Source organism: Momordica charantia (genome assembly GCF_013281855.1).
Source record: "Momordica charantia cultivar OHB3-1 chromosome 4 unlocalized genomic scaffold, Mcharantia_2.0 BLBB01000004.1, whole genome shotgun sequence".
Lineage (NCBI taxonomy): Eukaryota > Viridiplantae > Streptophyta > Magnoliopsida > Cucurbitales > Cucurbitaceae > Momordica > Momordica charantia.
In genome coordinates this window covers 22,569,434-22,584,253 of record NW_028275162.1, presented here as the reverse complement: position 1 = coordinate 22,584,253, position 14,820 = coordinate 22,569,434, and the positions used below count along the sequence as shown (strand labels likewise).

The 14,820-nt window shown below is 33.5% G+C and overlaps 2 protein-coding genes across 2 annotated transcripts; both read left to right on the top strand.

Annotated features, from left to right (window-relative positions):
- Positions 1–151: 151 nt before the first annotated feature.
- On the top strand, positions 152–3,103 carry LOC111011946 (putative glutathione S-transferase). The gene is made up of 2 exons (XM_022285950.2): positions 152–1,860; positions 2,534–3,103. Exons 1-2 carry the CDS (start codon positions 1,531–1,533, stop codon positions 2,876–2,878), a joined length of 675 nt encoding a protein of 224 aa, XP_022141642.1. The 5' UTR covers positions 152–1,530; the 3' UTR covers positions 2,879–3,103.
- A 5,756-nt stretch (positions 3,104–8,859) lies between these two features.
- On the top strand, positions 8,860–13,511 carry LOC111011903 (NAC domain-containing protein 86). The gene is made up of 7 exons (XM_022285881.2): positions 8,860–9,007; positions 9,094–9,339; positions 10,104–10,384; positions 10,466–10,810; positions 11,516–11,980; positions 12,330–12,408; positions 12,809–13,511. Exons 2-7 carry the CDS (start codon positions 9,183–9,185, stop codon positions 13,384–13,386), a joined length of 1,905 nt encoding a protein of 634 aa, XP_022141573.1. The 5' UTR covers positions 8,860–9,007; positions 9,094–9,182; the 3' UTR covers positions 13,387–13,511.
- The last annotated feature ends 1,309 nt before the right edge of the window (positions 13,512–14,820 follow it).

The following is a 14,820-nucleotide window of genomic DNA, read 5'->3' as shown; positions in this document are numbered from 1 at the left end:
AGGATTGAGTTTTGTTATAATGCAGGTGGAACAGATTGATGTGTGAGATCAAATACATTTTTGTTAGCTAAGTTGGGAATACTTGATTAACAAAATAGAGATCAGGCCAACCCATAAAATTGAAAATCTATTCCCTTCAGCTTCACATGTTCCAACATATAATATAGCTTAACTAACCCGAAATATACAATTAGGAATGAAATTAAACAATAACACTGGACGAAATTATATATTAATTACCCAAATTCTTGCTTTAAAGTAGGGGTGTTTACGGGTTGGGTCGGGATAGGAGGATTTTGGGACTACTCCGAATTTTCAGATTGACCATATATAGAAACTGTCGGGTTTGAATTGGATGGTCAACTCAACCCAACTCAATATTTTTGGGTTTGTGTTTTTCTTTTTAATTTTTAATTACCACGAAAGTGAAGGGGAGTTGTGATTAGGATAGTTGGAATTAAGATACAAAATGGAAGAAGATAATATAAAATCCTTAAATAAAATGTTAGGATTAACACTAAATGGACGGTTGACATTGAAGATAAAGATATTATTATATATATAATTAAGAAAAATACACATATATGCATAAATTCGGGTTGAGTTGGGTTGACCCGATTTTTTAAAGATTGAACCGGAGACCCGATCCAACTCGATCGTGTTGGGAAAAATTACAACTCAACCCAATCCGAGGCTTCATCTAACCAAATCCAACCCTTACGGTTTGGGTTGGGTTTGTCGGGTTTTTTGAACACCCGAACTTCACCCATTGTGAAACTCAGTTAACTAGAATGTTATTTTTCCCAGGACGGGCCCATAAAGGGTAGGGAATCCCCGTTTAAGCTTCTCGTGAAGCAAGGGTGGAGATATTTTGTCCATGTTCTCATCCCCGTTCCGTTATATATACATTTCACAATTCAAATTACCAATGCACGAGGAAATAATTTCCTACCAGGAACCGAATCCCTACGAGTTTCCCATAAGAAATCCTCACTCTTATCCCCAAAAAATTCTATGGAGAATTTCACAGAGACGTAAAATGAAATGGAGGGCGGGGACGAGAATGGAGAAGCCATCCCTATTCCCGCCCCGCTCCGATGACACTCCTAAACTCAATTCCTCTTGAAGCATTATTATAATAAAACAAAGCCAGGTCATGCATATGGTGATCATAGTTTCTTTCATTGACCTTGTAAACTATGCATTGACCTTGTAAACTATGCACATTATTATATATACTTCCTTGTTCAGCTGTCCCCACTCTCCATTATATCAATTACTCCAATGCTTCACCAACAAAGTTTTGGTTTTAATTAGTCTTAAAATGAGAATCACAATCACAAAACAATGAAAGAAAAAACCAAAACCCATTGAAGAACAAGCCAACCACATTGTTAACATGCCAATCTCTATATAAACATCTCATCCTCCTCCTCAATTCACAAGCAGCCCAAAGAGAGCTCAACCAGAGAGAGACAGAGACAAAAAGGAGCCTTTTTAGAGAGGGAGAAAAAGGGAAAAATCTTGAAGATGTCTAAAGAGGAGATAATCATTTTGGACTGTTTGCTCAGCCCATTCTGTTGTAGGGTTAAGATTGCTTTGAATGAGAAGGGATTGGGTTATGAGAGTAGAGAAGAGGATTTGTTTGGTTGGAAATGTGGGAAAAGTGAGTTGTTGCTCAAATCCAACCCTGTTTACAAGAAAGTGCCTGTTCTCTTGCACAATGGGAAGCCATTGAATGAAAGCTCCATCATTGTTCACTATATTGATGAGACTTGGCCTTCCCCTTCTCCTCTTCTTCCTTCTTCGCCGTACGAAAGAGCTCAAGCTCGGTTCTGGATTGACTACATCGATAAAAAGGTTTGTCGTTGTTCTTCGTACTCTAGCTGTTTAAGTTTAAAGGTTGCGTTTGTTCATGATTTTGTTAGGTAGTTCCAAATTTAACTTTCTTAGTTCTTAAAATTTGGCCAAATTTTTTAAATTGTATTTGAAAATAGATTATGCATAAAATTGTAGCTATCCAAGAAAAGGACCTGGTCTTTGATAAAGAAAATTTTTTGTTTATAGTAATATCGGCCGATAACAGTTTCTAATGACTTATTCTTGTGTGTTGTATTTTTAGAGGCTAACAAATTCGAGTGGGACTCATTTATCTATTATATGCAGTAGAAATAGACTCATGAAAATACAATATCATATATATTAGAAAACCATCATAGGTGATTTATTGGTCCAAATGGACGCCTAGCTAACTTAAAGAATTAATTTTTATGTGTTTCTTGACGCCAAATGTTGTTGGGTCAGGCAACTGTCCATTTTTTAACTTTTGTAATTCATCTTCTTAACGTTTCCAGCTACCTAAACACAAAATCGTACCAAGTTTAAACTTACTCTAATAGTCGAATGGTTTAATCTTTTGAGATGAGTGTGACAATTCAACATCATCATCGATCTATACCACACAGCATTATTTATATTTCTAAATTTTCGACCTCAACCAGTAAAATCTTTCACCAGTTTCTTTTCGGTTTAGGTATTTGAAACGGGTTCCAAAATCTGGAGGAGCAACGGAGACGAGCAAGAGGGAGCAAAGAAGGAGTTCCTAGAGATTGTGAAGCAATTGGAGGAAGCTTTAGGGGACAAAGATTTCTTTGGAGGTGAAAGGTTGGGGATTGTGGATGTGATTGCAATCCCATTGACAAGTTGGTTCTATGCTTATGAGAAAGTTGGAAACTTTAAAGTGGAAGAACACAGCCCCAAGTTGTCAGCTTGGCAAAAGAGATGTTTGCTAAAGGAGAGTGTGGGCAGTGCCATTTCTTGCCCTACGAAGGTCTATGAGTTTGTCACCTCCATGAGAAAGAACCTAGGGCTTGAATAAAAACATGTTGGGCTTCTCAATATTCAACATGATCATATCACCATGATCTTCCCCACATGATTGTTCTTTTCAAATTTCAATGGTGTCTTTTTTTTCTTTTGTGATTTTGGTGTGTTCGTGGGTTATTTTAAGAGTTTGGATTGTATTGTGAAGTTTTTAACTTTTGGTGTGATTTTGAATTCCAAATAGTGGGAAATGGTTGAATTTGTGTATTGTGACTTATAATCTCACCTAGTCGAATTACAACCCATCTAATAGCTTATCGTCTTACTTAATTGGTGATTAGGATCTACTTGAACTTAAAGATGACTTCTCGTCTCACTTGGTTCGGCTATAGCGCTACTCGATGGTGACTTCTGGTCTCACCTAATTTTTTTTAGTACAGGATTGAGATCGAACTTACAACCTGGTTGGAGACATATGTCACGCTGAGTTATGCTCGCTGTGTTGGTCTCACCTAATTAATTTGACTACTATCTATTATCTATTGATTTTAATCTCATTTGGTCATTGGATTATGATCCACTTAGTTAGGTGGCTTTTGTTTTCACTTTGTTGTCTCACTTTTGTTTTTAGTTCCATCTAGTAATTTAGGGTCTGTTTGGTAATATTGTCGTTTTTTGTTTCTTGTTTTCAATTTTATTGAGAAATCTAAGCATTTGACAATTGTTTATGGTTTTTATTTCTCTTTTTTTTTAGAAATATTTCCAAAATTGTATAGAAAATTTTGAAACAATAAAATCGAGTTTCTTGTTTCTTGTCTCTTTTTCCAATTTTTTTTTTCCAAAACGTGAACAAAAGTATTGTTTTATCATTCTTGACTTATAAAATGCATAATAAATATTAAGAAGTAATAATAGCATGAAAAAATTGAATATTATTATGAAATTGAGAAATAAAATAAAGCACAAAAAGTTAATTATATATATCTTAATCAGTTAAACTACGTTCGGGTTTTAATTAATTTATTCCAGCTTCAATTTAGTGAATGAATTTTATATAATAAAAAAATAATAATAAAGAGAGGAAGGTGCATCAAGGAATACTTTCGGTCGTAGTATCAAGGTGCTTGGCACGAATTAATTAATGAATTTTTTTTCTTGGCCATATAAATAAGACAATAAAATATTCCAAACTTCCTCTCTATTCCTTTTCACAAAAATAACAATTAATAATTCAACAATGAGTGACAAATAACTTATAATTATAAAATGGTCCCACCTTATGGCTTGAGACAATTCTTAAGAACTGGTCTGAACACATCTTAGACACAATGTATCCATCCATCTATCCCAAATTGGACTTCAAATTCTTAGAGCTTAACATTTTTAATTCTATACAAAATTAATGTTCATACTAAAAAAGATTCCATTTTTTTTATAATTTTAACCTAATTCTTTAGTTTTTTTTAAGTACTACAAAGGTAGAGATTGGAGATTGACCCTTTGATCTTAACAAAATGAGTAATGTACCTTAAACCGTTTGAGTTATCTTCGTGTTGGTAACCTAGTTGATGTTAGAGAATATATCTAAAAGTAAATATATTTAACCTATCATATGACATCGGGTTCTATGTTCGAATATTTACTATTTCATATTTTCTCACATTTTATATAATAGTCCATTTATTTGAGGTTGTCTGATTTTGGAATCATGCCTTAGACCAATAGTGAGTTCTACGAGGTTGTAGGTGAAATTTTTTGAACAAGAGAAGTTGGATAAGGTAAAAGAAAACTTTAATGCGGTAGAGATGGGTAAATAAGGTTAAATTATAAGTTTAGTTGATAAAATTTGAGGGTTGTGTCTATAATAGATCTCTAAACTTCACTTTCGATTGTGTCTATAATAGACCTTTGAACTTTCACTTTTGTGTTTAATAAATCATTGAAGTTTAAAAAAATGTCTAGTAAGTTCCTAAAATTTTCTACTTTTATGTCTAGTAGGTGTTGTCATATTCGAAAACTTTAAAAATTCTCAAATACTTATGAAACATAAAATTGAAAAGTTGTGGTCTTAGGATGAATTTTATTTCTAATAGGCCCATGAATGTTACAAAATGTCGAATATGACAAGGACGTAACAGACATAAAATTGAAAGTTCAAATTGTTGGATTTTGGCAAAATATTAGAATTGAAGTTTGTCCCACGTCAGAAAGATACAAGGAGAGAATGTACTCACCAAGTAGTAGAAGTTGTCCCATATCATAAAGGTACAAGGAGGAGGTGTGTTCCAACTACTAGTTAACTGAGCAGTATTTGTTTTGAATAGTGTTTTGTGTAATTGAGGTCGGGGAGGTAATAATTTTTCACATAGTGGATTCTCCCTTGTGGGTGTGGTTTTTTATTCGGTTTGGAGTTTTTCCACGTTAATTCTTGTGTTTCTTTATTTTATTGTTTTCTTTAAATTTTTCAGTTATTTTCTGCTTATTCATGCGATAAGAAGTAGAAGATTTTTTTCTCATCATAAACAGCTATTAAACACTTTTTAAAGTTGAAATACCTGCTATAGGCACAAAAGGTTCAAAACTAAAGTTGTAATTTAACCGATAAATAACCATTTGAAATCAAACATGTGCAGTGACAATTTCATAATTAAAAGTAATTTGTAACCCCCCCAAAAAAAAGAGTACAATATTGTTTATGTTGTATTATATATACGTATAGTATATTAATATTATATATATGATTGGGTTGGAAACATGGACAAGTTTTGTATATGTATAATGCGTAGGTTTTGCTCAAACTAAAGATGCGATTTCCCCCACAAAAGTTTAAATTTGAAGGGAGAGAGTTTTATTTCACACCTATCATCCCCTACGCCTACCCCTATACAATTTTATACATTCTTTATGCCTTCCAAATTCACAATTTTAAGCCTCTTTTTTTTCCCTTTCAAAATATATTAAAAGTAAAGATACAAATCTCGAGTCGGGAGCAACTATGGTACTCGATAATTAGGTCTATTTAAAGATGTTAACTGAAACATGATAAATTAACAACGACTCTGATCCAATAAATCTTGATTACGTTTGAGAGTCATCAAACCTCCAAACCTTTTTTCACTAAACTTTAACTTGCTTCGAGTTTAAAAAGGAAGGGTATCCTAATAGGATTTACTATGCACATTTACATCAAAATGTCAAATGGTAAAAATTTCTCTAGTGACTCCTCACGAGAGCTACCTCCCTTTAACAATAAATTTATAATTTAACATAAGATTTTCTTAATTAAACAAAAATTTAATATTATTCAATATTTATATTTTTGTTAATAGTCAAATGCAATCCTAGATTCAAAACAATAGTAACATTCTTTATTAGGTTCAAATTCTCACTACACATTTATAATATTATAAGAAAATGTCAATCTGAGCATACTTCAACTGACTAAAGTATATATCTTCAATCAAAAGGTCTTATAAATCGATTTCAACTTCCCTGGCATATTATTGTAGTAAAAAAAATTTAGATAAAAAACTTCTATCATTTTAACTTTTTAATAACTATCACATTAAAGAATAATTAGGAAAAAAAAAGGAAAATAGGTGGAGCATCAGACATGGACCATAAAGGAGGAAAAAGCACCAAAAGGTTGATTGATGAAAAGGAAAAGCATTGATTGGAAGAATTTTGGAACATTTCCATTTCCTACCAAAAGTAAGAGATGACGTACACATTATCCTGTTCTGCCACGTGGCTAAAGCTGGCCCCACGTGGGTCCCAATGGGCCCATTTGTTCTCTTTTTCCACATCCCTCAATTGTTCACAATTTTGTTTCTTTTTCTTCCCACTTCAATTACTCATTTGGTTTTTATTTAGACCTTTTTTTTGTTTTCATTTTATTTTTGTAATAGACTTAAAAAAGATTTAGAATAATGAATCTGTCCATAATTCAATGGATTCAAAGATTTATATTCGATTAAAAGGTCGTGAATTTGAATCTTCCTTCTCCACATGTTATACGAAAAAAAAAAAACTTAGAATAGTTCAAATTTAGTATGGTAAAAGAAATTAATTTATCATACAAATTTATACAAATTTAAGAGTGTGAATTCAAACCTTTTACTAAAAATTACATTAGAAACTACGGTAGTCAAAATGGTAATAAATTAGACCGATTAATTTTAATATCTTTTGTAACTATAAAATACTATTTTGAACATACATTAGTATTGCAAAACAAAAGGGCATTTTAAAATGGTTATGGGTAATCCTTTATATATAACAAAGAGAAAAATGAGAAGAAGATTTAAACCTTAAATTATGAAACTTCAAATGAAATAGACTTTGCAAGATATTTTATATCCACATATATTAAATACATTGAACTTCCACATGCAAATGTAGGAGAGATTGTGGGCTCTCCTCGATTTCTGTGATCTGAAGAGTAATAATTACGTCATCATACTCTTTTACTTTTGCACTGAAAACATTTCAATACTAATTTAAGAACAAACTTGTTTTATGCACTACCAAAATGTATTAAATAAAAGAAGAATTTATTAAGGGCAATCGACTCGTCACATATATCAATAATACAATAGTATGATATATTTATGGTTCGCCTCAGTATAAGCTTTCATAAATTTTACTTTTGATTTCACTCCAAATAATTCATTAGAGATATTATTGTCTTTAACTTATATGTTCACGATCTTTCTTATTCCTAACCAAATGTGGAAATTTGGTCATTTCTGTACATTTCAGCATCATCCCATCTAAGATTATTGGGTTGGTAAGGAGTGCAAACAAAGTTTCATATTGGTTAAGGAAGGGAGTGATCTATGGTATATAAATGGGGACAACTATCTTCATTGGTGTGAGGTTTTTTGGGTGAAACCAAAAGCAAAGTCGTGAGGGTTATATCCAAAGCGGACAATATTATACCATTGTAGAGATACTTTGGGTACTAGGGGTACCCGTTGTCCTTAACAAATAGTATTAGAGCCATGGTCTAAATTAACCTAGCTAGCTGTGTCGATGAAATCCTTAAGTGTCAAACAAAGAAATAGTGAACCTCGAAAGATGTAGTTGTTATGTGATCCGTGATTGTGTTCTATTATGGTGTGCCTGAAGCTTTAGATAAGAGCAAGGCTCTTGTTCTGGTCCGAGAGTTGACATGACTAGTTGAGGAGAGACTCGGTGATACTTTGTTCGAGAGGTGGATTGTTGGGTTTTGTAAGGAGTGCAAACAAAATCTCACATTGACTACGGAATTAAGAGAGTGATTCATGGTATATAAATAATGACAATTACCTCCGTTGTGTGAGGCCTTTTGGGTGAAACCAAAAGTAGAGCCGTGAGGATTACCAACATAACCTATACTAATTTTTTTTTTTTTTATTACCCAAGAACCAGTGGCGCGCCCTTTAGCCTTTATGCCCCTATACCTAAGGTATGCACATTGTCCCCATACCTGTACATACGCAAGAAGTCATCACTCAGTGGAAGTTACGTCCCATGTGGCTTGAAAATCCAAGACCTCAAGGTTATTCCTTGAGGCCTCAAGCCACCAAGCTATTCCTTGGATAGTAATCTATACTTTAATATAGACTACAATCCTATAGAAACTATATACACATTAAACTCTAACTTCAAAGGACCCCTCATAAATGATAGTTCTATCCTCCAAAAAGAAAAAAACAACATATTATTGTAAGTGGTCAAAAGAAATGAAAGGAAACAAAAAAGCTGGCGATTTTTGGGACAATAAAATAGATCGGTGGAAGATAAAGGAAAGTGCATGTGAAAGAGACATTAGTTCTCCAACAACAGTGGGTTTAGTTTAAGCTAAGGTTATAATATATGCTGTTCCTTGTACAACACAAATCAATCGAACAAAACAAAAAACATACAACTCCATGTGGATCCGAATCCAAGAAAAGAACAAGTACGAAGCATGGGATAATTTCCATACCCACAATCAATTAAATAAACTAATCAAAAGCAGCTAAAGCCAAAAAAATACCTTGTTATTATTGTTGTTTTTTTATTTTTATTCTTTTGCCTTTTTCTTTTTCTTTTCTTTTTGTTTGCATCTTAACAGAACCCCTTCATATCCAATCCCAAACTCCCACATTTCTTCTCCCTCTTCCTCTCAAACTCTACCATTTTTCATCTCCAAATTGAGGTTTCTCTCTCTCTCTCTATCCTTTTTTTTTTTCTTCTTTTAAAACATCTGCTTTGACCCATATGATGATATTTATGTGTTTGTAGGGTTTGGAGGTGATTCATTTGGTAGGGCTGGTCTCAGTGTTTTTTGTTTGAGGCCTGTGTCCTAATCTCTTGCACATATTAACTATTACATGGCTCCTGTTTCATTGCCACCCGGTTTCCGATTCCACCCGACCGACGAGGAACTCGTTGCATACTACCTCAAACGCAAGATCAATGGCCGCGAGATTGAGCTCGAGATCATCCCTGAAGTTGATCTTTACAAATGTGAGCCATGGGATTTGCCAGGTACTAATCAACTCCGCCGTAATTCATTCGCTTTCCATCTTTTGATTTTTCTCCTTCCTTTCTCTCCTCCCGATGTCTTACCTAGAGAAGAGATCCAGAATAATATATAAATAAAGATAATATCTCAAATTAGCCTATGAGATATTTTAAGTAGTGTAATTCTAAATAGACAACATCTGAACGTCATATACAGTCATGAAAAGATGCTTTCAGCAATGTTATATCAAATAGTTAAACTACTTGAAAATTTGAAGAGATAACGAAGACAGTGGCAAGAAAAAGAAGAAATATTTCCCCTACCATCAAATACAAGTATTCCATGATAAAGATTACATTTTTTTTCCTTATACTCCATGAAAAATTACATCTTTTTTTTTCCTTCCTTCTTTCTTCTGATTAGTTATTAGTTAAAAGAGAGCATAAATCAAAGAAAAAGAGAAATGATGGTGCTTTATTATGGGTCAATTTTGTTTGTGGTGGGGGATTAGCTTTATTAAAGAAAAGTTCTCTCTCTCTGCCCTTTATTTATGCAGCTTCCTATTGAGACAAATATTTTCTAAACAGTCAAGTCAAAAAAGAAAGCTACACGAACGATGGGTTACAGAAAAGAATCCATGGCTTCGAAGCTTTAGAATCAGTGCTTCCAAAGCTTCCATTTTTCTAAATTTCAAGCTTCCAAAAAAAAACAACTAAATGAAGTAGGGTTTTTTCCTTTTTATTATTATTATCTTTTTAAGTAAATGAATTAGGGTTTTTTATTACAGGAAAGTCATTGCTGCCAAGCAAGGATCTTGAGTGGTACTTCTTCAGCCCTCGTGATAGAAAGTACCCAAATGGGTCAAGAACCAATAGAGCAACCAAAGCTGGGTATTGGAAAGCCACAGGGAAAGACAGAAAAGTGAATTCCCAATCAAGGCCTGTGGGGATGAAGAAAACCCTAGTTTACTACCGCGGCCGAGCCCCCCACGGTGCCCGCACCGACTGGGTCATGCACGAGTATCGTCTCGATGACCGGGAATGTGAAGCCGCTTCAAATGGCTTGCAGGTCCTCTATAACCCATCCGTTTAAGTTTTTGTAAGTACTCTAGCAGTGATTTAATACGATATTCATCTTTTGTCTCATCAGGATGCGTATGCGCTTTGTCGCGTGTTCAAGAAGAGTCCGACTACAATCGCCCCGAAAATAGAAGACAATCAGCAGTATTGCAATATTACTTCATCCTCTAACCAGTTCCTTAATAGTGACCAATCTTCTGAGCTTTACTCTGAAGGAAGATGTGAAGAACCAGAGAGTTCAAATTATTCAATGCCATTTGATGGGTTCCAATCCCATATGGTTAACAAGGATTGTTCATTTGACATGTTTGGTGGAAGAAGAGAAGGAAAATGGTCTCGGTTTTTATCTCAAGAAGCTTCTAATTCAGCCCCTTCTTTCCAAAGTTATGCAAATATTCCATACCCTCCTTCCAAGGTGAGGATTGAATTTAGGTCAAAGTTTTTTTTCCCCCTCGGTGGTTCAATTTCAATTTCATCATGAACTTGAATAAGTTCTAAAATTGATAATTTGACTTCATTAAGGTGCTATCTGTTTGGGGATCTTTAGCTAAATTTAGGTGGGGTAAGATTATTTTTGTAGATGTTAAATTTTAGTGGCTGTATACTTTAATTTGATTTAACAAAAATAAACTTGGGAGGTTTTTGTTCAGAGAGTAAATGTAAATGACCAAATATATCTAATCTTATGACTCCAGAGATCAGAGATCAGAAAATAACTTTTGGGTTTAGTGATAATTTAATATCATTTCTGCTCTAATTGATATTAATCTATTTACATGTTAGATTTCGTGAATAAAATTAATATCTAAATTTTTGGATTTAGTGGTAGTTTTGTTAAGGATCCCACGGTTCAAAAAATGAGATCCGAACCAAGATTTGGTAGAATTTATAATATACATGAACTACTCTCTAATTGGTTTTGAGATAGAACCCTAAGAGTGTTTTCGTATGGTCTTTTTTTTTTCTTTCTTTTTCTTTTGGCTACTTGATATCATGCTATATGTTCAAATGTTTTTAAAATTCGATTATAGATGCTTTCGTTGAGTTTTTTTCCCATCAATTTCTTCATTATTCTTCATTTACTTCAACACTTTGTTACATCATGGGGTTGTTCTCGTAGGTGGACATAGCCTTAGAATGTGCAAGGTTACAACACCGTTTCACTTTGCCACCGTTGGAGGTGGAGGACTTCCCTCACTCCGGCTACTCCGACCACTTCAAAACGCCGCAACCGGTGAACCCCGCCATGCTCGGCGGTGGAAGCGAGACGTCGACCGACATATTGCAGGAGATTCTTTCAGTGGCTCAGGCCTCTCATGAGCTAGCGAACCAATCTTGTGTAGTTGAAGCAGAAACATGGGATGGAGGGCTTGCCAATGTTTATACTTGTTCTAATAATAATGACGACTTCACTTTCATGGCTCCCAAAGATTGCTTCCAAGATTGGAGCTCTGTTGGAAGATTCGATGTGGAGAGCTCGTGGGAAGATCCCTATTCTAAGTGTATAGACGTCGGAGATGCGGATGGCGCTATCGGGGTTGAGAACTTGAGATGGGTCGGGATGTCTAACCAAGTCCTCGATGAGGTATACCAATAAATTTTTATGACGAACTTTTACAAATCTTTTGTCTTGTTATCAACCTTTCAAAAACTTTTTTAAAATCTAAACCAAATTTAAAACCAAGTGTGAAAAACATACTAAAGAACGGTGAGAAAACAAGCATAATTTTTAAAAATAGAGAGCTAAAAACGAAATCCTCCCAAAGAGGTTCTTTTAATAGCTAATGGATTACAATGAAATAAAACAAAATTTATATTTATATAAGGATTTTTTTATATTCTATTATTATTATTATATATTTTGAAAAAACTTTCCATGATTTGAATACTATTTTCACTAGAAATTTATTAAGTTTAAAACATGTATTGGACAGAGTTGCATGGAAGACTCCAAGCTAGTTCCCATAGAGAACATTTCAAGCTTCCAAATGGAAGATCAAAACCAGCTTCAAGGTAACATACAAATCACACAAATTAAATTAATCTCTTTAATCAACCCAAAAGATTTTCTTTTTTCTATTAGAAAAAAACCTTCTCCTATGTTTTATTTTTATATTAATTTAATCCTTTCTTTTTTTATCAGAAAAAATTATATTACAAGAACATCTTGTGTTCTGATATTACGTTAAAGTACTATTAAATCTAAAATGTTAAAGTCTCGTAATAACCATTTTTAGTTTTCTGTTTTTAAAAATTATGCTTACTTTATCTCTTCATTAAAATTTTTACTTTTCTTTAAAGCAGGTTTGAATTTTTAGTAAAATTTCAAAAATAAAAACTAAGTTACTTTTTTTTCTCTAAATTTGGCGATGTTCTATTTGTATTCTTAACGATTCTTCTATGTTACTTGCAGAAGATCAAAATAGTCAAATGAACGACGACTTTGCACTCTCATTCATAAATGACGACGATCGAGACCATATCAACTTTGACATGGAAGGATCAAACAATACAATAGCCCACTATTCAAGCTCTCCAAGCTTCGAGGTCGTGGAAGAAATCAAGGTCAACCACGGCCTCTTCATCTCGACCCGACAAGTCGCGGAGACCTTCTTCCACCAAACAATGCCTTCAGAGACAGTTAAAGTCCACAGCTTGAACTCTTTCACGGCCCCAAATTTAATTAGTTTCCACGAAAGGACATCTGAAAGAAAAGTCTCTTTCTTCAATGGGTCATCGCTGAAGAAGCCATGGAATAACTTCCAAAGAAAAATTGTCTCAATTCTTGAGCTTCTGCTGATCTTCACAGTGTATTCACAAGAAGAAGAAGAAAAAGAAGAAGAAAATGGAGAAAAATTGCTAAGTGAAGATGGGGAATGGAATAAATCAAAGGTGAATGGGGGAGCCTTCAACTTGATTTTGAAGAACACAGTGATTTTCTTTAGCATTGCTTCATTGGCTCTTTGTACTATTTGGGTTAATTATAATTGATTTTTTCTTTTTTCTTTACATTTTTTTTTCAATCTTTCTGTGACTTAAAGTTTACAGTTAATATACGAATAATAATATATGTAAGTGGGGAGGGCAAGAACTTAGCTTTTCTCTCAACATTATTTTCTATGCAGATCGATACTTCCTATGTTTTTTGTTTCTTTTTTTGTTTGAGTTTGTTGAATTTCAAATTTTAATTGATTATAACTTTGAAAGTTGTTTCCATTTTGTCTTTAAAACTTTAAAAATTAGATTCTAACTATGTTTGATAGAATCTTGAATGTTGATGCCAAAATCTACCTAAGTCCCGAGAGGCGACTTGTTAGATCGATGAGAGACGTTCAAAGCGAGCTTCTCTGGGGTCCTTGCAAGGATAGGTAGGACACTCTGATGCCCAAGTTAATTTGGAATCCGAGCTTAGACATATCAACTTCAGATAGATTTTCATATTGGATTTGTGGGGTAGTGGTGTATTTATAGCGGTAAGAATGATAGCTATCTGTCCCATCAAGATATTTACCTATTCGGGTGAGTGACGAGCGAAAGACCACTGGTCCAAGCGGATGTTCTTGGATCCTTCCTTGTCTCCAAGTGTGGCACTTTGGGTGCTTTCATATGTGTTTAAGTACTGGCCCCGACCTAAAGGTCGTGATTTCCACTATTGAAGGACAGATCAGCCCAGAGGAGTTTACCCTCCAACGTTGAATTATAGTTCTATGTATAATTTCTATCGTAGTTAACTAAATTATAACATGTTATTATTGCATAAACTTGAATCGATTTGACACGATATGACAAATAAATAATAGACGAAAGTAGATATGCTACGTATACATTCCATTTTTGAGATAACACGTATCAAATCCTATTTGATAGATTTCTAGTTCTGTCTTGCTATTATTTTTTCTTATACCAATTGGTCTATCATACCATATGAAACCATCCTATCTTTTGTACCATAAGTCTGCCTATTTAATTAATGATGTTAATAAGGTTGGAACTACACGTAAAAATAAAAATAAAAATCAAAGTTTTGGGACATATATAATTAGAATTGATTAAAAGTTGGAAGACTAAATTGATACAATAATCAAAGTAATAGAATGTAATTATTATATATTTTTTAAGTTAAGGTCTAAATTGATTACCACCATCAAAATTTATAGACAATTTATAATTCAAAAGTCCCTAAGGTCTAAGATTTTATTGATGTTATTTAATCTAAAAAATGTCATATTTACAACTCAATCATTTTTTGTATTTATATTACATTCATCAATTTTGAAGGGTTATTTTATCCCTGGTCTACTTTTTTTTTCATCTATCTATTACTTCTAACCAAATATGTCAATTATCGTGTAGTTAATATTAAGGAATAAGACACCTAGCAAAAGTTTATAATAAACCTAAACTATTCGTCTTATTACCTTAATA

What these genes read in the sequence shown, in the direction of transcription:
- LOC111011946 (XM_022285950.2), top strand. Translation starts at nt 1,531, where the DNA reads ATGTCTAAAGAGGAGATAATCATTTTGGACTGTTTGCTCAGCCCATTC. An exon ending in TTGACTACATCGATAAAAAG is followed by an intron (nt 1,861 to 2,533) that starts GTTTGTCGTTGT and finishes TTTTCGGTTTAG; the next exon opens with GTATTTGAAACGGGTTCCAA.
- LOC111011903 (XM_022285881.2), top strand. Translation starts at nt 9,183, where the DNA reads ATGGCTCCTGTTTCATTGCCACCCGGTTTCCGATTCCACCCGACCGAC. An exon ending in TGAGCCATGGGATTTGCCAG is followed by an intron (nt 9,340 to 10,103) that starts GTACTAATCAAC and finishes TTTTTATTACAG; the next exon opens with GAAAGTCATTGCTGCCAAGC. An exon ending in CTAACCAAGTCCTCGATGAG is followed by an intron (nt 11,981 to 12,329) that starts GTATACCAATAA and finishes TGTATTGGACAG; the next exon opens with AGTTGCATGGAAGACTCCAA.